At 34.5% G+C, this 24919-nt stretch overlaps 5 protein-coding genes across 8 annotated transcripts; 3 read left to right on the top strand and 2 right to left on the bottom strand.

Moving 5' to 3' along the window:
- Positions 1 to 13: 13 nt before the first annotated feature.
- On the top strand, positions 14 to 3350 carry LOC140978071 (cell division protein FtsZ homolog 1, chloroplastic-like). Of its 2 annotated transcripts, XR_012175518.1 has the most exons (7): positions 14 to 323; positions 903 to 1002; positions 1258 to 1487; positions 2019 to 2186; positions 2366 to 2599; positions 2751 to 3194; positions 3302 to 3350. XR_012175518.1 is itself a non-coding variant. In XM_073442840.1 (6 exons), the coding sequence occupies exons 1-6, from the start codon at positions 60 to 62 to the stop codon at positions 3003 to 3005; spliced, it is 1251 nt and encodes a 416-aa protein (XP_073298941.1). In that variant the 5' UTR covers positions 14 to 59; the 3' UTR covers positions 3006 to 3350. The 2 variants fall into 2 exon arrangements, 1 of the variants encoding a protein (XP_073298941.1); XM_073442840.1 differs by having other exon boundaries at positions 2751 to 3350.
- Positions 3351 to 3435: 85 nt separating this feature from the next.
- On the bottom strand, positions 3436 to 13103 carry LOC140978070 (transcription initiation factor TFIID subunit 6-like). 2 transcript variants are annotated; one of them, XM_073442839.1, is made up of 13 exons: positions 12997 to 13103; positions 8303 to 8438; positions 8101 to 8187; positions 7732 to 7833; positions 7516 to 7633; positions 7204 to 7307; positions 6976 to 7113; positions 6777 to 6872; positions 6044 to 6168; positions 5736 to 5868; positions 5517 to 5642; positions 4259 to 4370; positions 3436 to 3937 (listed from the first exon to the last, which is right to left on the bottom strand). In XM_073442839.1, exons 2-13 carry the CDS (start codon positions 8426 to 8428, stop codon positions 3567 to 3569), a joined length of 1638 nt encoding a protein of 545 aa, XP_073298940.1. In that variant the 5' UTR covers positions 8429 to 8438; positions 12997 to 13103; the 3' UTR covers positions 3436 to 3566. The 2 variants fall into 2 exon arrangements, with proteins under 2 accessions (XP_073298940.1, XP_073298939.1); XM_073442838.1 differs by having other exon boundaries at positions 12894 to 13031.
- On the bottom strand, positions 9702 to 13129 carry LOC140978072 (syntaxin-52-like). 2 transcript variants are annotated; one of them, XM_073442842.1, is made up of 6 exons: positions 12997 to 13129; positions 11864 to 12083; positions 10912 to 11117; positions 10699 to 10799; positions 10563 to 10607; positions 9702 to 10050 (listed from the first exon to the last, which is right to left on the bottom strand). In XM_073442842.1, exons 2-6 carry the CDS (start codon positions 12079 to 12081, stop codon positions 9919 to 9921), a joined length of 702 nt encoding a protein of 233 aa, XP_073298943.1. In that variant the 5' UTR covers positions 12082 to 12083; positions 12997 to 13129; the 3' UTR covers positions 9702 to 9918. The 2 variants fall into 2 exon arrangements, with proteins under 2 accessions (XP_073298943.1, XP_073298942.1); XM_073442841.1 differs by having other exon boundaries at positions 12894 to 13118.
- Positions 13130 to 15483: 2354 nt separating this feature from the next.
- On the top strand, positions 15484 to 19900 carry LOC140978068 (serine/threonine-protein phosphatase PP-X isozyme 2). Its single transcript, XM_073442835.1, has 8 exons — positions 15484 to 15925; positions 17600 to 17752; positions 17911 to 17973; positions 18046 to 18131; positions 18500 to 18575; positions 18659 to 18927; positions 19001 to 19079; positions 19500 to 19900. The coding sequence occupies exons 1-8, from the start codon at positions 15785 to 15787 to the stop codon at positions 19548 to 19550; spliced, it is 918 nt and encodes a 305-aa protein (XP_073298936.1). The 5' UTR covers positions 15484 to 15784; the 3' UTR covers positions 19551 to 19900.
- A 1284-nt stretch (positions 19901 to 21184) lies between these two features.
- On the top strand, positions 21185 to 22219 carry LOC140978069 (late embryogenesis abundant protein At1g64065-like). Its single transcript, XM_073442837.1, has one exon. It carries the CDS (start codon positions 21400 to 21402, stop codon positions 22012 to 22014), a length of 615 nt encoding a protein of 204 aa, XP_073298938.1. The 5' UTR covers positions 21185 to 21399; the 3' UTR covers positions 22015 to 22219.
- Positions 22220 to 24919: the final 2700 nt, after the last annotated feature.

Genomic DNA, 24919 nt, shown 5'->3' with positions numbered 1-24919 from the left:
AGAAAATACAAAGTTCTGGTTTTTTTTTTAAAAAAAACAAGAAATAATAATCGGTATTAATGGCGACGCTGGGATTCCGGAATCCAGCATCTGCCTCATCAGCGACCTCCATTTCGATTGGTTTATCACCTCTGCCTGCCAAAACTAGGCATAGTGGTGTCTCCTTCTCCGGGTGTCGCTGGAAAAAGGCCTGTAATTCAAGATTATTTCGTAACGGTGCTTACAATTCGTATACTCCAATAGAAACTGCCAAGATTAAGGTGATTGGAGTCGGTGGAGGCGGAAACAATGCCGTCAATCGCATGATTGGCAGTGGTTTACAGGTTAAGACTTGTTCCTTTTCTTCTTGGCGTGTTCTCGTTTAGGTTCGTTGCAGTTTCTTTGGCCTTCAAACGAGAGCTTTTGAGTTTGATTCGTTGTCCATTTTTGTTGGTGTGAGCTTATGTTGATAAATAAGGAGCGAAAGTGAGTATTTGGATGAGCTATGCAAGTATAATTTTTGTTACTTTTAAGATGGGATAGTCTTAAAGACATTGAATCGATAACTTCTACTTTTAGTTTTTTTTTAAAAAATAAAAAACAAAACATCTTTGGCTTAATATGATTCTAACATAAAAAAAAAACTAAAAAGTCTTTGGCTTAATATGATTCTAACACAAACTATTTAATGTTTTCGAAAGGGTAATGGATGACAAATCCCTGGTGAAATAGAAATGGTAGTCTGCATATATAGTTGTTATGTTCCAATTGAATAAAAACTGTTTCAAATAGATTTTCTCGTCTATTTTTTATTTTTTCACCATCTTCATGTTGATACTAGTAAATGTTATGTTCCGAATTCTCTTGCAGGTGAATCATGTTTTGCACATTTTTCTGTTATAATCCTTTTGTTTCGATTGTAGGGTGTGGACTTTTATGCCATTAACACAGATGTTCAGTCACTGTTGCAATCAGCTGCGGAGACACCTATTCAGATAGGAGAGCTTTTGACTCGTGGACTTGGTTTGCATCTCACTCTTACATTTGCATTGATCTTCTTTTAAATTCTGAAGCTAATTCCTAGCTGTCACACTTTTATCAAATGGACAAGAATGAAAATCATGGATTTCCTGTTAATTAAATGTGTTTAATGTATGGTACAGTGATCTGCACGCACTTACAATCTTGATTTAGCTTCTTCACTGCCTAATCTTATCTATTTCCTAAAATTTTATACTTTGAAAGAATTTTTTACCAGCAACACTCCTGAAAATTCAGGGACAGGTGGCAACCCACTTTTGGGTGAACAGGCTGCAGAGGAATCAAAGGAAGTCATTGCAAATGCTCTCAAGGGATCAGATATGGTGTTTATAACAGCAGGGATGGGTGGGGGTACTGGGTCTGGTGCAGCCCCTGTTGTTGCTAAAATAGCAAAGGATGCTGGGTATTTGACAGTGGGTGTTGTTACATACCCATTCAGCTTTGAAGGTCGTAGAAGATCTTTGCAGGCAGGTGCTGTTTCATTGTATGGAACAGGAGAGTTAACACAACAGTCAATCAATACTCAAAATTTTATTCCATCCTAAATTGTGCAAGGAATTGTGTTCACATTTAATTGTACAAATTACAAAGATGAGAAATGGATTGAGTGGCACGCGTCTTTACTTATCTGATCATGTTTGCATCTTTATGTTTGTAATTTTTTGCTTTAAGCCAATGCTTGCTTGATTAATTTCTTGTTTATTTTTATTTTTGTACAATAACTTTAAATCATGGAAAGTTCAAATCTTTGAATTGATATTCATTTCAAGCTGCACCAATGAAATCCTTTGTCGATGAAATATGTTGGTTAAAGTAAACTTCGGAATTGTATGAGCACAACCGCCAATCTATGCATTAAAGGTTTTTACGCGTGAATTATTGCCCAGTAGATTGATTGATTCGTATTGGGAAGGTTGAAATAAAATAATTAGGTCTAATCCATCTTCCGTTTATGTTGTCTTTTATTTTAGTTATTCTTTCTTTGGATATTGTTTCAGGCTCTCGAAGCAATTGAAAAACTCCAGAAAAATGTGGATACCCTTGTTGTGATTCCAAATGATCGTCTCCTGGATATTTCTAATGAACATACTCCCCTTCAAGATGCTTTCCTTCTGGCAGATGATGTGCTCCTCCAGGGAGTTCAAGGAATATCAGATATAATCATGGTGAGTGAAAACAAGAATATTTTATTCTTCATCAGCCTCTTTTTTTTTATTCTCATCTTTCCATGTTCGATAATGTTCTCCTTCCGATTCCATGCAAAATAGTGTATTATTCACAAATGAGACCAATTCCTTGACGGAGACCAATTCCTTGATGTTTTAAGCATCTTCTTTTTACCCAGATACCTGGGCTGGTAAATGTGGATTTTGCAGATGTTAAGGCTGTGATGAAGGAGTCTGGTACTGCTATGCTTGGTGTGGGAGTGTCCTCTAGCAAGAACCGTGCTGAAGAGGCGGCTGAACAAGCAACTTTCACTCCTCTGATTGGGTCCTCTATTCAATCAGCTACTGGAGTTGTATATAACATCACTGGAGGAAAGGATATGACGCTGCAGGAAGTGAACAGGGTATCTCAGGTATACTTTCTACCTTTTCTCCTTCTCTTGCTTACCAATTCTAAGACTCCTATCCGGCTGTCCCCTCAACTGGGAAGAAGCAGTGGAGTTATTTGATGTATAGAGAAATGGAATGGTCATAATCAGACATCTCCCAACTCACTCTTGCCAGGTTGTTACAAGTTTAGCCGATCCTTCAGCCAACATTATATTTGGTGCAGTAGTGGATGAACGGTACAATGGAGAACTCCATGTTACGATTATTGCAACTGGTTTTACACAACCGTTTCAGAAGATCCTTATGACTGATTCAAGAGGAGCAAAACTAGCTGAAAAGAGTGCGATGAGAGCTCCAGTCACCCTCCAATCGTCAGCCTCGCCTTCCTCTACATCTGGATCTCCTCTGCCTCGGAGATTCCGTTTTTAGGTTTTTTAGTTTTTTGCTGTTATATTCTTAATTTACCTGGTCCTCTCCTGCATTTACATGGACTGAGGCCAAAATTACATGTAGCTGTTGCAATTTTTTCCCATGTACATCGTTCAGATGTTTGTGTTGCAAAGTGGGATGAGCAGCATTGATTTCTCTCAATTGAAATCTCCCCAATCTTTCAGAAAGGTACATACGTGACATCTAGGTCCCTTTTGGTTATTTCCAATTGAATCTGTTTTTAATGTTATAAGGTACACTTGAACATTTTTTTTCATGTTCTTATCCGCTGAAAGTGTATCGATGATATATTTTTTGCAAGTAGACAGGATTTTAAAATTTAAAGATGAATTCGTTGAGTTTGCACATAACGAAAAATATATGATGTTAAATGAGAGATTTATTTTAAAAATAGCTAAAAGTTATAATATTTGATAAGCCAAAATTATTAGAGACTCGGATAGATTTCCACCCTCCAACAATACAGAGCCACGAGTTTGATTTTCATAAAAGAACTAAATTATACAAGAAAACACAGAAGGTAAAACTTTATTTCTATATTCATAAGAACAAAGATAGTGCAGGGGAAGGAACAAAGGACGACATGCTTTCACCAAAATATTCGCTCAACAATGGCAGCAAATTACCAGCATTCGCATCTTCGTGATCAACACCACCTAATGCCTTAAACAGTAGACCAACATTTATTTCCTTTCTGCCACTTGTTCCGGCCACGTTGTTCCCTGATGGACGTGAACCCTGTAAATTAGTATCGCCTGCTCTGATATTTGCCGGATATGCTGCGCCTGCTCCTGGCATGTCCACTGGGACTGAATTTGCTTGTATTACCCCACCGGTCATGGTGCTATCTGTCATTAATTTCTTAGCTGTTGGCTGATGCATTGTGTTATCAATGCCTGCTTTACGTTTCTCTTCGAAGATGGATAAAAGGGTTAGTCTTGTGACTGATACAAGGTACAAATAAGCTCTAAATGCAAGACTTGCCAATATAAGAGCATCAACGAGTTAGTCAAATCATTTTCAATGCACTCATCCAAATCCGATATTGTGTCTAAGAAGCGAAAACTAATACAATCATATCCCCAGTTGCTATTATTATTGTTTTATAATAGCGGTTCTCATGGAATTAGATTTTAGGCATTCTTATGCTCTCTTGCGCCATGTTTCTAATGCCAGCAATATAGCAGGAAAAAAAACAAAGGAAATCAAAGAAAACAGTAAAAGATTCTTACTTGACATTGGAGTCACAACTTTTGCGTTACTCTTCAAGACAGTAGGTGGCAGTACAGAGAAAATAGTGGGTAACATCTTCAGGCGATAATACAAGCACAAGCCAGCTGCACGCTGAAAAGTGTGATGCGTCAATCAGTTAACTAATTTCATAAAGAGAAACAGAAACATCAACCACAAAAGATGGAGCTATTAGCACCAACTCTGCCTTGTGGTTGTGTATGCATTTCTGATCAAAATAGTTGGCATATAACAAATACAACAATAAATAACAACACTAAAAGAGGTGCACATTGATCTGGCAAATTTAGTTGAGAATGGACTGAGGCCTGTTCTGGATAAGCAGACACGACAAAAAATGAGTCAACTCAGAACGTCATTGGCCTTCACATGATGCCATCTCTTGATGAAAAAAAGAAAAATAACACACAAACACCTTATTTCACGAGGTTTTAGCCCAAATTATGTTCTCTAGCTCTTCAGGTTGGACTAGATCTACACAATTTTTTTGGAAAGTAGAATTGAAAAAAGCAAGTAGAAATTCTTCTACTACAGCCAACCAAGAAAAAAGGTTTTCATTACCTAAAAAAATTGTTGGCTCAACCTGCAACATGCATCTCAAGTGATTTAAACATAAGCTTCAGAAATTTCAGCATACTAGTGGCCTTAGTTAAGCCTGCTTTTTGATATGATATGGAAGAAAGGAATTACTTCTAGCTAATATAAATAAATAATAACTATAGATGCTCTCCAACTCGAGAGACCTAAAAGAAGAAATGCTGTCAGCAGCAGTAATGTATCACACATGGTCTCTTCATCACACGAATACTTGAGAGAACTGCTTCAAACAAACTTTCTTCACTAAAAATATGGCTATCAAACCGGAGTGCCTACCTGTGATTATCCTAACCAGTCAACTGCACTTCACAATAAAATACCAAAAAACATATTATGATATAGTTTCAAATTATTAAAAAGTCCGTTCAAACCCAAGAAGTTTAAGGTTAAGGTACATGTTTATAATGGATGTAAATTGTTTACCACCTGCAAGGGCAATCCAAAATTTTGCACCAGCAGATCCCTCAAATAACCAATTACAAACAACCCAGCAGTAAAAAGTTCACTCCCAGTGACAACAATATATGGATATAAGTTAATCTTTTTGTTTCATCTTTATTTTTTCCCCGACAATTATTTTAAATGATAATAATGGAGTAAAATTACCAACATCTAGCAGATGTATTCAGTTTAATATCTTACCATTAGAGCACCATACACCAACCAGGATTCATGCCTCTTAATTTCATTCTTTTGCTTTTCAAGTTGCATTTCTGGCTCCAGAAGTCGTAAGTAGGGCTCGAGATTGGGAAGAACAAGCAATCGAACCTAGACAGGAGTTTAGACATTGTTAAGAACTTTGACTAATAAAAGGCTGAGGGTGCAGACAAAAGCAACAGAAAGATGGAAGCAGGAACAAACCACATTAGGTCCAAGGGCTGATAGCCCTTGAATGGCACCGTAATGTTGGGGTAAAGCTTTTGATGGGTCCAAAAAAGCATGAAGTAATGTTCTGGTCACACGTGGCTGGAGATTGTGGTAAACGTGACCAAATCTGCAAATGTGAGAACGCCTTAAGCTAAACTAAGTAAATTAAGATCAGATTTTGCTTCCTCAGGACACCAGAAGGGCATGGAAGCCTTCACCCATAACAGATAGTTAAGTATAATATAAAACTCGTATTTGTTTCATATAGTCAACAAGGGCTGGTAAATATAAAAGATTCCAACCTCTTGCAGATTGAAGCCACCAGAATAGCTGTGAAATTTCTAAGACTCCAGTGGTTATCTGAAAATTTATTTCCTAGTCTTTTTGCAACCAGGCATGTCATCACTGATGGCATCAATTGGTGAAGCTAATGGATAAAAAACGCAGACATAAGGGATTGGCACCTGACGTATGAATTTCAAGCACACTAACATAAACATTTCAACGTGAAGCCAAGTCTCTCAAATGAAAACCTCTAACCTTCATATATTGGAATAACAAAAAACACTGCTACGAATATCAAGTATGCAAAATTAAATGATGCAAGAAAAGAATGGTAACATCAGAATCAACTCTTCTCTCCTCTTATCACCAAATTAAACAACTGGTTCTTTTTGCAGCTTAATTAAACTAGAAGTCAACTCCCAATGGGCCTAGTATGAAGAAACAAGTTCACCATTCAAACTCGTCAAAATTTAATATCGCATTGGATGATCTCAAATTAATCCAACAGCAATAAGCCAATAACGCATCTAAGGTTTAAATTAACAGAATACAGAGCAAGATCAAGAGTTCAACTGCATCCAACAGATACATCTACATGATCACACACCACAAAAGTGGACTAATTCAGGTACTCAATGGTTTCCACTGTACATAAATATATGTGTAAAATGAAGAAAATCTGAAGGAAATTCGAAATGAGGAATACAGATACACAGATAAGAGGAATTTACTGAAAAAAGAACAACTTACATATGGTTCAATGTGTATATGTTGATTTCGAAGAAGGCTCCATACAAGGCGCATCAAAGCAAAAAGAAGAGAAAAATTGTTCAAATTCCGAGAAACCTGTCATGATAGAAGATTGATGGTTATCATCAGGTATCATCGCAAACCAGTTCAGATAAAAATAGGTGGAGGCGGAATAAGATCAGATATCACTTATAATAACCTCGTCAGCAACAAAGAATGTAAAGTAAGGCACTAAAGGGTGGAGTCCCGAGTCAGTTGCCAAGCTCACTAATGCTTCTTTGAACAGGGTGGAATCGGATCTAGTGACAGTAAGCTCGGATATTTTCTCAAAATAAAGCTGCAGCACCACCCAAAAAACCATTATCAAAGAATTCAAATACTTTCTCCATAGGATGAAGAGGAATGCACAAAACACCATTGCCATTACCTGAAGCTCTCGTGAAAGAACATGCTTGACCGGTAATTTAATGTCTACAGGTAACCCATCCTCTTTGTAGTCATTCTTTATGTTATCTGAAGGCATCGCAAGTGCTGCCAAAGATGATATAAGAATGCAAATCATAGTCATGACAACAGCTGTGGGTCAAATGACATACTGTGTCCTACAAGATTTGAATACCAAGCCACCTGCCAAGTTCTGAAACTAATTTGTCTAGAAAATGAGAAAATATCATCTATCATCATTCTTAGTTCATAAAGTGTGAGCAACGAATATGTAAATAGAAATCATAGTACAAACTTTGAATAGCCATAGGAGGAGGATTTTCAGGAATTGCAGGCTGAACTCCTTCGATAGCCAACCAATGAGTGACTACTGCAGTGTCTAGTGGTGCTTTCGGCAGAGGAGCTTCAATTACCTAAAACACGTTTAAAAAAAACCAAGACATGTTACTAAATGCCAATGCTAAAGTTTTCGATCAAAATGCTATAATGCCAAAAGTCAATGCCAGCATACCTCCTTAAATTCCAATTCCTTCTCTTCAATATAAAACAAATCCTTGTGTCCAGCAGCCCTCTTGAATCGCAAAGGATCTCCAGAAGCAAATCCATAAATCGGCTGTATTTATATTTACCACCAATACCATTACCAACAACGCCCATAACCAAGATCACTAACTTAAAACCTTATAGACCATAAAATCATGGAGTGGCTGTACATTTAAAATATATCAAAACCAACAAGGCTCGTATCCAAGATTGCTCATTTAAAACCTCGTAAACCACAACCATTCAAAATTTCATATGATACAGCTCCAAAACAAAGAAAGGAAAGCAAGAAACATCAGCAACTGCTTAATAATAAAGCGAGTTAGAAAAAGACCACCTCGACGTTTCTTAAGCCAAGCGCACTATCAACATCGTCTGTTGTTAAAGTAGTTCTTCTCGAATGTCGCATGCATTTGATAGACTCCTGAACCATATTCAGCAAACAAAAATAAGAATACGTAAAAGTAGCAGAATCAGAAATTTCAAAACAATCACTGATGTACAAAACAAAGAAAGCAAATTTATAGGAATTAACAGACCTGCATGATTTCTCGAACTCGATACTCGACATCAGCAGCAAGAGCTGGAAATATGTCTGGGGATAAATTGGTAATGCCTAAGCTCTGTGCTATCACTTCAATCGATTCTTTCGGTACTATGCTCATTTTCAAGTTCCTAAATTTCCACGAAATATTCGATTACGAAGTATTTATCAGTAAATAGCTTTGTGGACATCAAACTGGATTTTGGTTTCCTGTTATTATGGAGAACGTTTTTTTTTATTTTTGGAACAAAATATTAGAGAACGTTCATGGTCTGAAAAAGGGGAAATAGCTACAATTAGGGTTCCGAAGCATCTGATTTCCGGGTATCGATATGGGACGAAAACTAGAATGGGCCGTGGCCCATTAATGAAGAGCCTTCATCCTGAGTTCCTCTCTTTTATTAAGAAAGCCCAAGGCCCGTGACAAATAACTATCCAGGAATTATGGCTGCAAATTTATTATATTGCCCACTGAGACCCTAACAAGCCTGAACTGAAATGGTCGCGCCCAAGTAGGGCTGGGAAAATATACCGAAATATCGAAATACCGAAATATCGTACCGAAAAAATATCGAAATTACCGAAAAAATCGATATACCGAAATTTTTGGTACGGTATCGATACGTAATTATTTTTTTTCGGTATTTCAGTATATATCGAAATACCGAAAATAATTTTTTTATTATTATTTTTTTTAATTTAAGTTCGGTATACCGAAAAAATGTCGGTATACCGACAAAATTTTCGGTGTCGGTACGGTATCCGGTATGAACTTTTTCATATCGAAAATTCGGTTTACCGAATTTCCGGTATCGATATCGGTATAAAAAAATTTCATACCGATATTTACGGTATACGGTACCGTAGTTCGGTACCGTATACCGTACCATACCCACCCCTACACCCAAGGCGAGACAGAGGATAAATATGGGGATTTGAGGCGATGGAGCTTCAGTACACTAGCAACAAAATTTTTATCTTAAAAATATAAATAAATAAATTGCTTTCCTTTTAATTCATTGTTCAATTTCTGTATTAAAATTATACTTCCGGTGATTTTTTATTCATTTTTTTAATACATTTCATTCATTCTTTCACGGTCTTCATATTGGATTTCTGAATTCTTAAATTTGATATAAATAAGCTGTTCGTACTTCATAAGCTTAATTTTTTTTGTTTAATTATGAATGTTAACCGAAATTCCTTTTGAAAATTTAATGAATTAAAACCCACTTATCATATCAGCATTGCCACAAAAGTTATGGTCCGTATGCATTTGGATGAATTACCCCAACTTTTATCACAGAATGACAGAAACCCTCGTGAGTTATCAATAGTTTGAACTACAATGAGAGCTATATACTATCAAATACAAGGAAATATCACAAACAAAATACCAAAAATTTCAGTACTTTCATCAAATGCTGTACGAAGAGTTTGTTTTAGCAATCGAGTCATGTCACTCAGTGTATGTAGACTTCGAGGCAGGGGCAAAAGAAAAGAAAACTGAAATCCACGAAATGGAAATTACAAAGCCTTTGAGCAATATTATGGATCAATCTATGCGGACAGAGATTTGAAACTGCCAATTTGATCCATTTTTATATATTATTACAAATACTTGACCAGCAAATATATAACCACCACCAAAACAACAATCCCGATAACTGATAAACATAAGTTGAAGCAGGAGCAGCCACCCTTTGTCCGTTTATTCAGTCTTGAGAGCATTTTCTGAGCTCGCTGCTCCGTTGAAAAAAAAAAAAGACGAAGAAATGAAGCAGATCAATTTGACTTGCAAACAAATTAAAGGCAAAGTCGGGTAAAATCAGAAGCCTCATGTAAAGAAGGTGCTTTTCGGAATACAAGTTCAAGATTTCAATCAATAGTACATGGTGACAGCATGGCTTTGACCAACCAGAGTTTCTTATAGATGTGCGTTTATTTAACTCAGAAAAACATTTAAAAGTCTCCAAGCATTGTATGTCATTATGTAAATCCTTTTGAAAGAGGACCTCGTATCACAGACTATGGCTCTTGTTTTCATTTCAGTAGACTTCCTATTTCTAGTACATTTATTTCTCAGGTCTGTTATGGTAAAATTCCAAGAGTCGTTGATGTTAAGTATTATCATCTTCAAAATCACTAATGTGCTTTCACTTAAAAATTATCCTAAAATATGTGCCTCAAAATAATACAACCAGGCGTGAAGGATTTATTATGGATATATAAAAAGTTCATAGATAAAATGTCACCTGTAGTCTGGAGTCTGTAATCTCTACGTGCTCGTCAAGATTATCCTGAGTATCAAACAGACAATAAATTAGCCATGATGTTCACGATGTGACAAAAGTAGGTGAGAGACATGCCAAGGAGAATAAGAGCACTAACTATCAGCCTGGTATGCAGATCTAACTCTTCATTAACTGCCAAGGCAATATGCTTGGTGCTTATCACTGTCTCCTCCAGTTTCTCAAGACCCTCATCTTGCTCTAGAGAGGAAAAAAGAATAAAACTAACAAAGATAGAAAATAGCAATGCCAGACGCAATATCAAGGTAAGGAAAAACAAATAAAATTAAATATTAAAGCCACAGCAACCAGCCTTTCATTATCTGTCTCTGAAGACCAACAACGCCATAGTTGTCAAGACCAGTTGCTCTACTCATAGCATCAACAGGCTTGATTTCCGGTCCAAGCAAGCTGTCTCTAATTGCAAAGTTGGACATATTCAATGTTGAAGCCATCTGGTTTACTTTTGACCTCAAATTTGCAGCCATGTCCTTGCGACGATTCATTTCTTTCTCAGTCCTACAAAAGAGATGGAAAAGGATAAGAAAGCACAGACCAAGAAAGCCGCCAAATATTTTATTTCTCCTCTTTGTGTAGAAAAATAATGAAGCAGGATCAGAAGCTTAGAGATGCTTTCTTTAAATAACAGACATTTCTCTTTGCATCACAAGTCCCAGACTGCAAGTCATATAAACAACATTTGAACTTATATGTGAAAAAGATTAAGAGACGGGCACCGAAATGAATGAAATACACAAATTATACCTTCTTGATTCTCTCGTTCATTTCCTTCTTTGTTCGAGTAATTACAGATCTGTATCAGTTAAAAAAATTACTAGCACAGCTCTATTGGAGAAACCCATACCTAAAGCATGCTTCCATCCCCTGATTCGACTAAAATGGGCTTTAGAAGCTATCTCCCGCTAGTTTTAACCCCAGGCTCAAATCCCATCTCTCTGTTGTTGCTTCGCACAACATCATTAATTTTCTCAAAATATGCGAATGAGGTTCAAATTTTATGGTTCAGGATTGCTTTCCCAAGCATTATGTTCAGATTTTTAGTCCGATCCATATCCATATAGACACAGGTATCTCAACCAATAACAAACTTGTACCTTTGTCATTCACAGGATAAATTAACAGGTATCAATAAGAAAAGCTTCCTCCAATTCTCCAATTTCCGCAGAACACTATACGTGAACTGAATCTTGATTCTTATATGAACAACTTCCACTCAAATAAGCAGTTCAATTAATATATCTTACAGAGATTGCTTTCCAGGAAGCTTTGACAAAAGAGACTGTAAACTGTCAAGTCTGGTTGCTAATATAGTAATTTTCCTCCGAATTGCAGATGAATGGCGCTGTGCCTCCGGCCCAGTCACGGGCAATGAACTCCTTTCAGATATCATGTTGCTAACATCATCAGCAAGTTTGACTGCTTCATTATACTCCCTCACCCACGAGTCTCCAGTAGCTGCCATTGCTATGATTAAAAAAACGGAGTTTCTGCTATTTAGCCTCTTTACTAAATAATGACCATGTATATACTTCATGAGGAACAATAATTTATAAGCAAATTTCAACGATCATCTAACAACTGAATTTGGAGGTTGAATGTCATCAAAGGGGCAAAAAAATTTTCAGTCTTAGAAATTGTTTGACAATCAAATTGTCCGAAAGAATCAGATTTAAATCTTTTGGTACAACCACAAGCAACTTCAAATTACCACAGAATAATAGACAAGATAACAGCAGCAAATCTGACAACTTGGTGTATCTAACAATTGAACACTGTACATATTCCTGAAAACAAAACCTGACAAATGCTGAATTGATTTCGAATAAACAAAATTCTGTTTTGTCATTTTCATACTTGTACATAGCCTCAATTCAGTAAGACAGACGGCAAAGGAGTAGCCAAAAATCCTCGGAAATGTAAAAAAAAAAAAAAAAAAAAATNCATCGAGTTTTTATATAAATGATAGATTCATCAGAAGCAGCATTAAATTTCAAAATTCAACTAATTTTTCAAATATTCATTATTCCAAAAATTCAGAACATCGAAACAATATGCGTGAGAATATCCTTCTAATCAAAATCACACAAGATGTGGAGCAATTGTACGGGCGACCGTGGATTTAACTAGGTGAACGAAAATTAGGGCAGACAAAGATGCCCATCAAAAGATCAATTGACTTGGTAAGTATATATTCATACACACAGATCGTCTAGAAAAAAACGCTGAATTGAGGAAAAAGGATGATCGAGGAAGAACGTATGCTTTAACTTTTACCTTTTCAATTGAAACCGTCGACCCGAATTATGGATTGAGAAAATTGTTGCGAAAAGGGTAAGAGAAAGATCGACACTTTCCAGCGGCGATTATGATTATTTACCGTGTCGTAGCAGGCGGCGCCACCAGGTAGTGGCAAGCTTAATCCGGCCGGCCCAATTGTCGTCCTCGAAACGCAATTTCTTCACACCCACAATAATTATATATATATAGTCGATATAATAATGAATAACCGATGACAGATTTTGTGCTTCCCGATTTTTCTTTGTTTTCTTAAATAAATGGGACCCGGGAAACGACGCCGTATGTATGTGTTGATACTTGATATGGTCGCCGACCTCTTCTCGATGTCCATTTCTCTCTCGATTTTTCTCCCCAATTAGATCTGATTTCGATATCTATTTTTTTTTAATTTATAATTAAAGTAAAAACTTGTGTGAGAAGATCTCACGGATCGTATTTGGTTAGACATATCTCTTATTTGGGTCATTCATAAAAAAGTATTACTTTTTATTCTAAGAATATTACTTTTTATTGTGAATATCGGTAGAGTTGACTCTTCTCACAAGAGACATACTCTATAATTAAACTATATTAAACATATCTTCCAACTAATATCCGTGGTTAGTAGAGTGAAGTTGGTCGGCTGACCTTATTCACGTTTTATATAACAAGCATATTGTGTCTAATTTTGCGGGATAAATTGAGACCGATAGGCTTGTCGTTTTGTCATGTAAATTGAAGCTTAATTTTAAAATCGGAGGTCAAATATTGATGAAAATAAATTTCCAAAGTGGGATAACGTAAGATGGTGGATTAAAGGAAGAAAAATTTACTATAAGTTATATTTGGCTATCATAGAACCAATCACGTGATATCAAAATAAATTTGGCAATTTGATTAAAAAAATGCTTATTTTAAAGATTTAAATTAGGGATCAAATGCCGCATTTTACAATTATTTTTTTTTCTTTTGACAAAACTGAGAAGAAAAAACTATCTTGTTCGAATGTGGTTATGAGAAAAATAAGGTCCTGAGTGAAGCTAAAATATTAATTTCTCAAAATATTTATTATATTATTTTAAATGCACTAGCATTTTTTGGAAACAAAATCATTAATTAAGTCGTCATATATTCTTCAATATTTTTTTTTATGCGGAAGATCGCTAAACATTCAATCTTTACTCATTGTGTTTCTCAAATAAAATTTCAAAATTTTACAACGATCAAGCATTCTTTGATAATCTTGTGTTGTCATTTAAATTTGTTGCCTTAACAACCAAATTCAAAGTTGTTATGTTCATGTGTTTAGTGTATGTGATTTTTTTTAATGACTTTTTAAAAATAACTGGTGCACTGGCAAGTGCCACGACTGTCCTTGGCAAGGTTCATCCCTGCTTGCGATCATTTATCTCCAATGCATATTAGGTAAATCTCCGAGTTAATGCAATAGTTTGCAAACCACGTTAGCCAAATAAATCGCACTTGACAAACAAAATGCAACATGATCTTTCAAGAAAGTGTTGATATTAGGAATCAAATTCATGTCACTTATTAAACTGATCACATACTTCACCAAACTCACACACGCACATATATATCTAATAACATGTGTTTTTCTAGATATATTCATGATATTTATGTTATTCTAGTGATGTCAAAATGAACACGACCTGCCAAGCGGTTCGAAAAAATTCAGGTTAATGTTGAGGGTTTCAGGTTTGGGTCAGTTCGAGTTGGACTCGAAATTTTACATGAAAAAATATGTCGGGTTTCGGTCGACCTACTTGACTTGAAGTATGACCCAAAACAATCAGATTATGCTATCATAAATTTTTGATAATTTTAATGTTGTACTGATACATACATTAGAAAGTAATTTAGTTGAAATTAGCAAACTGAGGTTTAAAAAAGCTTTCAATGTTATTTAATTTTTATTTCATACAATGTTTTAAAGGTTGATAAGCGCATAAAATATAAAAAGATCGGGAAGTGATGTTTGAAATAAATAAGTTATTTTTTTTAATGTTCGAAAATATTTTTATTGTATATTATCATAAATCGTATAATATTTATTTTGTAAAAATTTTGAATTTTTTAAACAATTATTATTTTCTTAGTAATTATTAACTATTTAGACAATTGGACTACTAAATTTAAATATTTAAACACATGAAACATAATGATCATATTTAGATTAAAAAAAATATTATCATATGTTTAAATTAAAATATTTTTATTATGATTTATGAGTTGAATTTTTATAATTTTATCCTATTATTTTTTAAAATAATAAAATAATAATGATAAAATAAATCAGATTGACCATTTTGGTTTATGTTCAAGTTTAGAATTTTCAGTTTTAAATTAATAATTTTTTGTAATGTCTTTGTTTCAACCCGATTCGAACCACCCAAATTTACACCATAGTTATTTTCATTCAAAAAATGGATCTGTATATTAAATTTAATCAATAAATATTTATTAATCAAAAAAATAATATCTGTATTATAATTTTTTAAAGTTGGAGGGGTTTTATTTTGCGTTCTAATAAAATGAGTATCCTTCCCAAGAGAGAGAACAATAAACGAGGGACTAAACTGAGATTTCGCGAAACTTGAGCTCAGCTGCTCGATTGCGAATCGCGAAAACCCAGGCGGAGCGAGAGAGAGAAAGAAAGGCCACACAATAAAGAAGTGAACCTCACTACTGCTAACGTCAATTACCAATGGGAGTATAAAGCATTACACCTCAAAAAAGGGGAACAAAATGGTAATAATTGCCAATATTCAGATTATGAAATCACATTTTTAATCGAATATTCATCAAGGGTCTGATTTATCGAGCGAAATTACGGAAGGGTTTGAAGTTCCAAGTTTGAATCTGGGAAGATGTCGGACCTAGACCGGCAAATAGAGCAACTGAAAAGATGCGAGCCTCTCAAGGAATCGGAAGTCAAGGCTCTCTGTCTCAAAGCCATGGAAATCCTCGTCGAGGAGAGTAATGTCCAGAGAGTTGACGCTCCTGTCACTGTAAGTATCGAAGAAAAAGCTGAATCTATTTTTTTAGTAGGTTCTTGGTGTAAACTATTTGTGTAACGATTTGTTTTGAGTTTTGGAGGTTATGGATTGTTGGGTGGATATAGATTTGTGTTTTATTGTTGGGTTTCTGGATTACGAGAAGATGTGTGTGTTGGTGGTGGTTTCTTCCATTTATAGTTTGCGTGATTGGAACGAAGAGATTAAAACTTTGATCAAGAAGTCGATGTTAGTGGATTTTTTTGTAGAAATTTGATGGCTGTATATGTTCACCTACCCGTTCTTTTTTATTCAAAAAATTTAGATTGGAGGATTTTGAAAATTTGAGACTCCACAAGAAAAAAAAAAGCATTACAAGTAGATTGCTGATGAAATTTGCTGTAATTTCTGGAAATAGATGAAAGATAAAGGTTGTATTGTGGTTTCTGCATGTGGAATGGCAAATGGATTCTGGAAAGTTAATAGTTTTGGACGATTTTCTTGAAAACAGTGGTCCTAACCCACAAAAACGTGGAGATTTCAGATGAAAAGCTAGTCCCGGGCACTAACCAAACTCTGCCATGATATTTTTTTCATGGACTACTTTTCTGACGGTTACCAAATCTTACTAATATTCGACGTGTTTTGTGATAGTTTGTTGCTATGGATGAGTGAAAAGGATAACAAGTTGTTGTCAGCCAGCAACTGTATTAGAAGAGCTGTTTAACTTAATCCCTGTGATGATTAATTTTAGCGATAGGAAAGAAGACAAAGTGAACCACCTTCTGGCTTCTAAGATCGAGAAACATACATGATCACTCGAAGAATCATGAAAACAAACACAAGTGGTGTCTGAGGTAGGGAGCCTAAGTAGTAGTTACATGCAACCAAAGGTTCTTTTAAAACATTTATTAACCACCCAATTTAACGACAATGACATAGGTTCACTCTATCAGATTTCTCTAGTTGCTGTAGATTTGGACACGTGATTTCATCAACTTATTATAACTGTTTCTACCAATTTTGACAAAGGAAGGCAAAGCAATTACTCAAATGGTAATCCAACCATTACCTTACATATATGCTTGAGTGCTCACGTAAGTGGCCAGGAGACTGATTAAAAATATCCACCAAATCACAGAACGAGAATTATCAGTGGTCAGTGACAAGAAACTTCGGAGGTTGAGGTTGCTGTTATCATCTCCCTGTACTGTCCAGTTCTGCACTTGAATCTCAACGCAGGATTCAATGGCATTCTGAGCAACAGAATCACCTCAATCTGATTTATGAGACTTAAAAAAGTGGAGCTAATACTTTAAAATTGACATCCTTATGAACTGTTTGATCTCGAGAAACTTAATCAGTGAACTAGGAAACTACTTGGGCAGGGTTGTCCAAATTTAGCTATAGTTATGAAGTGTCCTAAATGGTTATCTAATGGATATTGTTGCTATGCATTTGTTTTGAAGTGATTTCATGCCCTAATCACCCAATAAAATTAGAGGGGAAAAACCCCTGAGAGACCTTTCTTCCTTTGTTTAATTTCTGAAGGTACAGACTACAGAGCCATATTTTTTATACACTATCATAGGTATAAATATGGAGTGGATTGATAGTTGTTTCCTTGTAGTTTTGAGGACATTTTACTCATTGCCAGTATTTCTTTTCTGGATCGGTGTTTTTATGTAGATATGTGGTGATATACATGGGCAATTCTATGACATGAAAGAGCTTTTTAAAGTTGGAGGTGATTGTCCCAAGACAAACTACTTGTTTCTTGGAGATTTTGTTGACAGAGGGTACTACTCAGTTGAGACGTTTCTGCTCCTTCTTGCGCTGAAGGTATTGGTTTTACTTTTGTATGCGAAGGGTATAGCATCTGAAATGGACCTCATGTTTCTTGACAACATGGAGTTACGTTTGAGTATCAAATATTTTGTGTTTCCAGACAAAATGGATGCCCACAATCGTGGCTCAACTAATAGATAGTGCATTGGCAGGTAAGATATCCCGATAGGATAACTCTGATAAGGGGAAACCATGAGAGCCGGCAGATAACACAGGTTGGGAACTATGTTGTTCCTGAGTTTTGAGCTATTATATGGCATGAAGTCATTATATTCCCCCTTTTTCAGGTTTATGGTTTCTATGACGAGTGCTTGCGAAAATATGGTTCTGCTAACGTTTGGAGATATTGCACCGATATTTTTGACTATTTGAGGTTTGAACTTCTCTATATTTCCAATTAGATATTTGCCATGAATTTAATTGCGTTGTATCTATTCAAATTTATGTGAGGACTGTAGAAAAAACAAAAAAATATATGAAGGTTAATTGTCAATCACCTCATATTATGCAATAGTAATGTCAAACTTAGTGTAGTGATTAACTTGTTGGAAAAATGAGTTTTGTACTCATTTAAAATCGATAAAATAATTTGAACGAGCTACGTAGCAAACAAAATTATTTCTCGATTTCCAATTCCTCACACACCACCATTATTGTTGTCAAATTTGAATTATTCTTGGGTCATTGGCTTGGTTTCTTTTCAAAACAGTATATTATACCTATGATTGCATTATCTGGCAGCCTGTCGGCGCTTATTGAGAACAAGATATTTTCAGTTCATGGTGGGCTATCTCCTGCAATGTCCACACTGGACCAGGTTTCAAATATATTCTGCTTCAGTATCTTTCTCCCTCTTAGTTGTGAAATACTAGTAAATTATTGGCAGCATCTGTGTGTCAGATTCGAATAATTGACCGTAAGCAAGAAGTACCTCATGATGGTGCTATGTGTGATCTCCTCTGGTCAGATCCAGAAGATGCTGTTGATGGTTGGGGTTTGAGCCCACGCGGTGCGGGTTTCCTATTCGGTGGCAGTGTTGTCAGTACGTTTAATCATGCAAATGATATTGATTATATTTGTCGTGCCCATCAGTTGGTGATGGAAGGCTATAAATGGATGTTCAACGACCAGATAGTTACGGTTTGGTCAGCTCCAAATTACTGCTACAGGTAAAAGATTTCAATTTTTATCCATTCTTTAGTTTTTTTCACCTTCAATGTTTGACAAAAAATTATGATGCAGATGTGGGAATGTAGCTGCTATTCTTGAGCTGGACGAAAACCTGGAAAGGAAGTTTCGTGTCTTTGATGCAGCTCCACAGGTGTGTGCATTTATTGTTTCTTGCCTTTTAATTTTCTTTGTGCTACAGAGCAATAGTAGTCCAGAATAAATCTTGGCAAGGTCTCTTTGTCCTCCCTGACCCCCGTTGACTGTTTTTGTTCTTCTACTGTGAGGTATGCAGACTAGGCTGATATGAGATTGCTCTTGAAACTGTCAGAAGCATATGGTTTTCAGCATATGCTGCATTAACTGTGTATCAACTCTAAGAAGTGTATACTTCTAGTTGAGTCATGTTTTTCAGTATATCGCTTTGCGGGGTATTGACTTCCATGCTACTCTGCATAAGACTCGAGTGAGAACTACAAAATCAACACGTAATCAATATAGTCTTGTGGCGTAGGAAATAAACCCCACTTTACCTCTTGAAAGGCGTTTGGAACAGTTTTTTGTTGAAATGCAGGAAACAAGAGGAGCACCTGCCAAGAAGCCACCTCCGGATTACTTCTTGTAGGAATGGAGTCCACGAAGTTTTATAAATCGAAACTATTGAAGGACTAATCTCGTACTCGGAGTGGATGATCTGGTGTGGTAGAGGATGAATGGCTTGAGCTATGTGGATGAGGTTGAAGCATCATTTTTTCAGGGGTTAAAAACAATTCTATCATGATGCTCGCAAGTCGCACCCTCACCTTCTCTATCCATCTGGATGCTCTGTATTCTTTAATATTTTGGCCTTTGTATCCTTGTGATAATAGTTCACTAAACGCAATGAAGTTTGAATACTGTCAAATTCACAGAATTACTAGACATGCATATAACGTACCCTCCTGGAGGTGCTAACGTTCATAAATTTTTTTGATATTTGATTGTTGCAATGCCCAAAGGTTGAGATTTTTTTCCATATGCCCAAGTAATAATCACAAATATATGATGCATTCTAGATCACTCGAGGGACGAGTCTATATGCTACATGTTCCATTGATAGTCTGAATTTGAAATAAAAATATGCAAGTCTTATGAGAATACAATTAAGCATTTTATATTAAAACATAAGAGGGTGTTATTTCGTGTGTGTTATAGGCTGACCGGAGGCGAGAGTTGCCACGTACTCCTTTTCATCCTCTCTTAAATTTGCCCTGTAATTGCAGACCAAACACAAGATATATAATTATGAGACCAAACTCTTTTCCTTAGCAGTTAGCCCTATTGCTGCCCTATTTCTAGCGCAGCGCTATGCCGCACCAACAAATTTTTTTAAATGTTTATAGTTTCAGAAATAATCAAATTAATCGATTTTATTATTGTCTTATAATTATGTAAATAATCAATTGAAATTAGTTTAATTATTTGATAAAAGATCAAATTTTAATAGTGGTTTATGAGTCTATGACTTATAACAAATGTTGATAGAAATAAGTTTATTTGTATATGTATTTAAGTTACTGTAGCATTTAAATATATGAGTTAAGTAAAATAATTATATATATAAAAAACTAAATTAAGGGGAAAAATAAATTGAATAGCGTATATAAATTACTTTAAAAAATACATTTGATATATAATATTTTAATAAAATAAGAAATAAATATTTTAAGGACATTTTTTCATAATTATTTTTTGAAGCAATGGGTTTCAGATAAAATTTAACATTTGACACAGAAATAATATAATTCTAAATACGAAAAAACCACCCTATAGATAGGTTCCTATATGATAATAAGGATTTGGACTTAGTTAAGCTCTGCAAGATAGTATTTATTGCAATTTAACACCTACTCAAGTGACGTATACCTTCTAGAAATTATTTTAAAAATAAAAACATATACGAGATGNATGATCAAGATAGTAATCCATAATAGTAGTAAATGACTACGTATATTTTACACGTAACCCTCTTACGGCCATGAAGATCAAGTGTTGGGATACTTAGCCCGAGAATAGAGGATCCAATAAATCCAACTAAAAATCTCTTTTAGGAAGCTAAAGAGACACCATCAGCTTTACTTGTTTTCGTAGGTTTTTGTGAATAACGAATTTAAATGAGAAATCTATCTCATTAAATTAACTTATTAGATGTTACGTAACATAAAAATCTGTGTTACTGTTTCTCGAAAGTTTTTGTTTTATTTTTTAATCATAATTTATATTAAAGAAAATAGCTTTTTTCAAATGGGAATGATAACTTGTAAACTTTAGACGATGACGTGGCAAGAAGCATGAATGAGAGAGGAGTAATAATTGCTTCCACGACCGCCCCATCACCCGATACCTACTACCCACCATCCTTAAATCTCCAAGATTTCCACTCAATTCCCACCAAAAATTGCAGAAAAAACTTTACACCAGTAAAGTGATCATCAATGGAGGTAGAAGCATTACCATTAGCATCGAAGAAGGAGAGTAAACTCACCAGAAAACGGAGGAGGAAATATATATGCTTGTGTTTGATCGCCTTCGTGTTGGGCCTGGGTCTGCTCTTCCTAATCCTCGGCCTCACCGTCTTCAAAGCCAAGCGTCCCACCACCACCGTCGATTCAATCACACTCTCCGACGTCGATTTCTCCGTCGACGTTCTCCGACTCCGGGTCTCCATGAACCTCACGATCGACACCGACGTCACCGTCAAGAACCCCAACCACGTGTCCTTCAAATACTCCAACAGCACGTGCTACCTCAGGTTCAAGGGCAACGACGTCGGAGAGGTCCCCATACCGGCCAGCCACATCGGAGCCCGGGATACACGCGGTTTGAACCTGACCCTATCTTTGATGACGGATCGCTTGCTTTCCAACTCCGACTTCTACTCCGACGTGGTCTCCGGCATGCTGCCGCTTCAGACGTACATCAGAATCTCGGGGAAGGTTAGGATTCTGTTCAGTATTCACGTAGTCGCCTACAGCACCTGTGATTTGGTGATCGATCTTAGCAGTCGGAGTATAGCGAATCAGATTTGCCATTACAGAAGCAAGCTATAGATGGATTTTTCCTAGGTTTTTTTCTTCTTTTTTGGATCGTTTTTTCCATCATTTTCTATTCTTGATAATAATGGGGTCCATTTTATACATGTATGGATTCGTTCTTACATATTTGATCGGTTATTCAGCTACGTACGTACTATATTATCCGCTCGTTGGAGTTCATAATTTTTCGTTGTTAAACGAAATCTTTAATTCTACAATATACTTTTCTAATTCCCGGGAGAATTTTAGATGATATTAATATTATTTTTTAGAATGATATTGAATACTATTTCAAGTTATCTTGATTATAATATTATTGCGGAGAAATTACATTAAAATGAGTTTAGAAAAAAAAAAGTGTGAATTAGTGAAACCTCGAATGAAATGCAAGAACTCATATAAAAAAATATCACTAGTCAATTTTCTGAGTCAGATTTTTGACTCGATCCAACTCATAAAAATATTTTTTTTATATAAAAATTATTTTTGTAGTTATAAAATGAGTCGACTTACCTCGTGAATAAAGTTGTTTAACATCTTCTCATGAAATAAAAATATGAAAATTACAAAATAAAAAATATAAATTTTCTTCTAGAGATGCTAAAAACCATAATATAACTTGTAACTTTAGGTCAAAGTTGGCAAATTCCATTTACTTGTTATCTTGTTTTTATATCGAGATTATTATTATTTTTATTATGTATTATGAGTAGATTTCACACTTTATCTTTATTCAATATATAAGTTAAATATGTTTATATTTACAATAAAAATAATATTTTTAACATAAAAGTAATATTTTTTTTATGAATAGCTCAAATAAAATTCGTCTCACGTTATTGATTTTTAATATCGTCTCGGAATTTTTTTTAATTGTTATATATTTATATAATCAATCTTATACCATTTTCAATTATAACTATGATGAGACATTTGAAGATATCAGACTAATCAATGTTGTGGCTACTTGAATAGGATGATCAATGACTCTATTTCATGAGTGGGTCTAATGTGAGATCGTCTCACAGATCTTAATATGTGAGACGGATCAACCATATCGATATTTACAATAAAAAGTAATAATCTTAGCATAAAAAGTAATATTTTTTTATGAATGACCCAAATAAGATATATGTCCCATAAAATACAACTCGTGAGACCGTATTACATAAGTTTTTGTCCTATTCAATAGGACATTAATTGATTTATTTTTTTTGGGTGAAAAAAATAGGTGCATCAACTGATAATTAAATTATTTACATTCTATACATCATAGGTTAGTTGAATTTTTTTTTTCAAAAAAAAATCTTGCAAAATTTCATTAATATTGAATCCTTGTCATTTTCATGCTAAACAAATATTTTAAAAGCAGTTTTATTTAATTTCAACATGTGTGTACAAAATATTCGATTTTAATTAATATACGACTTTTTTCCAATGAATGATAATTTTTGTCTTCGAAAATTATAAAATCGTCAAGAATTATAAAATCAATTGATTTTTATATGACACATGAATAATGTTTTGTACCGAATTTTCATCCAAAAAAGACGTGTCATAAATATCAAATTTTGTTATAAAATGTTTTGCACCGAATTTTGAATATATGTTAATGATTTTTGTTATATTCAGTTAATTATAAAAATCAATTTTAAATTTCATATAAAAATGCAAATATTTACTTGCAAGATATGACTTGTTCCCGTAACGTGCTTAGATTTGCCAAAACCAGACATGTAACTTATATGAGTAATAAATCAACGTAGCAGCCATGATCTTAAAATAATTTATCTGTCATTGTCATAATTAAAAAAAATATTAGTAATTCTATAAAATATGCACCAAAAAAAGTAAAATAAATAAAAAATCAATAATTTATGTATTCCTCTAAATATTTCCGCTAATTTTGTTAGGTTTTTCTTTGGGGAAGTTGGTGAAAAATCCTCAATCAAAACATTTATTTGGGTTCACTCCCTACCCACAAAATTGTGGTACTATGTCATACAAATTGTGGTACACTTCATGTGGAAATGTGGTAAACTTCATGTGAAAATGTGGTACTAAAAAAGTACCTAAGGACTGAACACAAAAAAAAACGACGACTGGGAAGTGAAGTACAATTTCCGTTTCTTTTTTCCATATTGTTTTGGTGTTTTGTCGGTTTTGCTCGAAAGTGTAGTTTATAATTTATTTGATTTGATTGGATTGTCAGTCAAATTCAATAGATTTTATTAATTTTAAAAAGAATTGTCGTATCAAAAATATGGATAAAAACTCGAAACTAATCCTCTTAACATAACCACAAGAATAATACAAGAAACGTGATATTTGAGTTAGGATATATAATTTAAAAGTTCGAGGTATATTGTTTGCATAATTAATATATAAAAAAATCTAATTTTACGTGTCAATTTTGTTATATGTATATTTTATTCGAATTTACTAATGAAAAATATTATATTTTATGTCAAAATATTATTTTTTAGTTTTACGGGTCAATTTTATGATACATATCTTTTATTCGACTCAACTGATAAAAAGTATTATATTTCATTTTAGATATGGATGGAATTGACATATATCACACATATACCTATGTAAGATCATTTTACATGTGATCTAGTCATTAATATACACATATCAATTGTATTTTTTTTAAGATTTGTAAATATGTTGCATGCTAAAAAAAAAAAAAAACTATGCATATCTTACTCCATGCCATTAATTAAAAGTACATTTTTAAATGATTGACATAAAATCTATATCAAGAAATATCTTTAAAAGAAAATCAAGCATAAATGATATGTAAATTATCTAATATATTTCAAATTATTTTTAGAATATATATTTATAAGCAAAAACAAATCTAAAATCGTAAATGCTTGCACTTTTACTAAAAATTTAACAATATATATAAATG

The sequence above is a fragment of the Primulina huaijiensis genome, chromosome 6 (assembly GCF_012295235.1).
Source record: "Primulina huaijiensis isolate GDHJ02 chromosome 6, ASM1229523v2, whole genome shotgun sequence".
NCBI classification, from domain to species: Eukaryota; Viridiplantae; Streptophyta; class Magnoliopsida; order Lamiales; family Gesneriaceae; genus Primulina; species Primulina huaijiensis.
Note: the sequence above shows the minus strand (reverse complement) of the source record. Positions and strands in the feature narration are given on the sequence as shown.

Excerpts from the sequence above, each read along its gene's own strand:
- LOC140978071 (XM_073442840.1), top strand. The coding sequence starts at position 60 with ATGGCGACGCTGGGATTCCGGAATCCAGCATCTGCCTCATCAGCGACC. Across the intron at positions 324-902 it reads TGATTGGCAGTGGTTTACAG|GGTGTGGACTTTTATGCCAT; the intron begins GTTAAGACTTGT and ends TTTCGATTGTAG. Across the intron at positions 1,003-1,257 it reads GCTTTTGACTCGTGGACTTG|GGACAGGTGGCAACCCACTT; the intron begins GTTTGCATCTCA and ends CTGAAAATTCAG.
- LOC140978070 (XM_073442839.1), bottom strand. The coding sequence starts at position 8,428 with ATGAGCATAGTACCGAAAGAATCGATTGAAGTGATAGCACAGAGCTTA. Across the intron at positions 8,188-8,302 it reads GAGTTCGAGAAATCATGCAG|GAGTCTATCAAATGCATGCG; the intron begins GTCTGTTAATTC and ends AATATGGTTCAG. Across the intron at positions 5,643-5,735 it reads CAGCCCTTGGACCTAATGTG|GTTCGATTGCTTGTTCTTCC; the intron begins GTTTGTTCCTGC and ends ACTCCTGTCTAG.
- LOC140978068 (XM_073442835.1), top strand. The coding sequence starts at position 15,785 with ATGTCGGACCTAGACCGGCAAATAGAGCAACTGAAAAGATGCGAGCCT. Across the intron at positions 15,926-17,599 it reads GAGTTGACGCTCCTGTCACT|ATATGTGGTGATATACATGG; the intron begins GTAAGTATCGAA and ends GTTTTTATGTAG. Across the intron at positions 18,132-18,499 it reads GATATTTTTGACTATTTGAG|CCTGTCGGCGCTTATTGAGA; the intron begins GTTTGAACTTCT and ends ATTATCTGGCAG.
- LOC140978072 (XM_073442842.1), bottom strand. The coding sequence starts at position 12,081 with ATGGCAGCTACTGGAGACTCGTGGGTGAGGGAGTATAATGAAGCAGTC. Across the intron at positions 11,118-11,863 it reads CTTCCTGGAAAGCAATCTCT|GACTGAGAAAGAAATGAATC; the intron begins GTAAGATATATT and ends TCTCTTTTGTAG. Across the intron at positions 10,051-10,562 it reads TTACAGACTCCAGACTACAG|CGAGCTCAGAAAATGCTCTC; the intron begins GTGACATTTTAT and ends TCAACGGAGCAG.
- LOC140978069 (XM_073442837.1), top strand. The coding sequence starts at position 21,400 with ATGGAGGTAGAAGCATTACCATTAGCATCGAAGAAGGAGAGTAAACTC.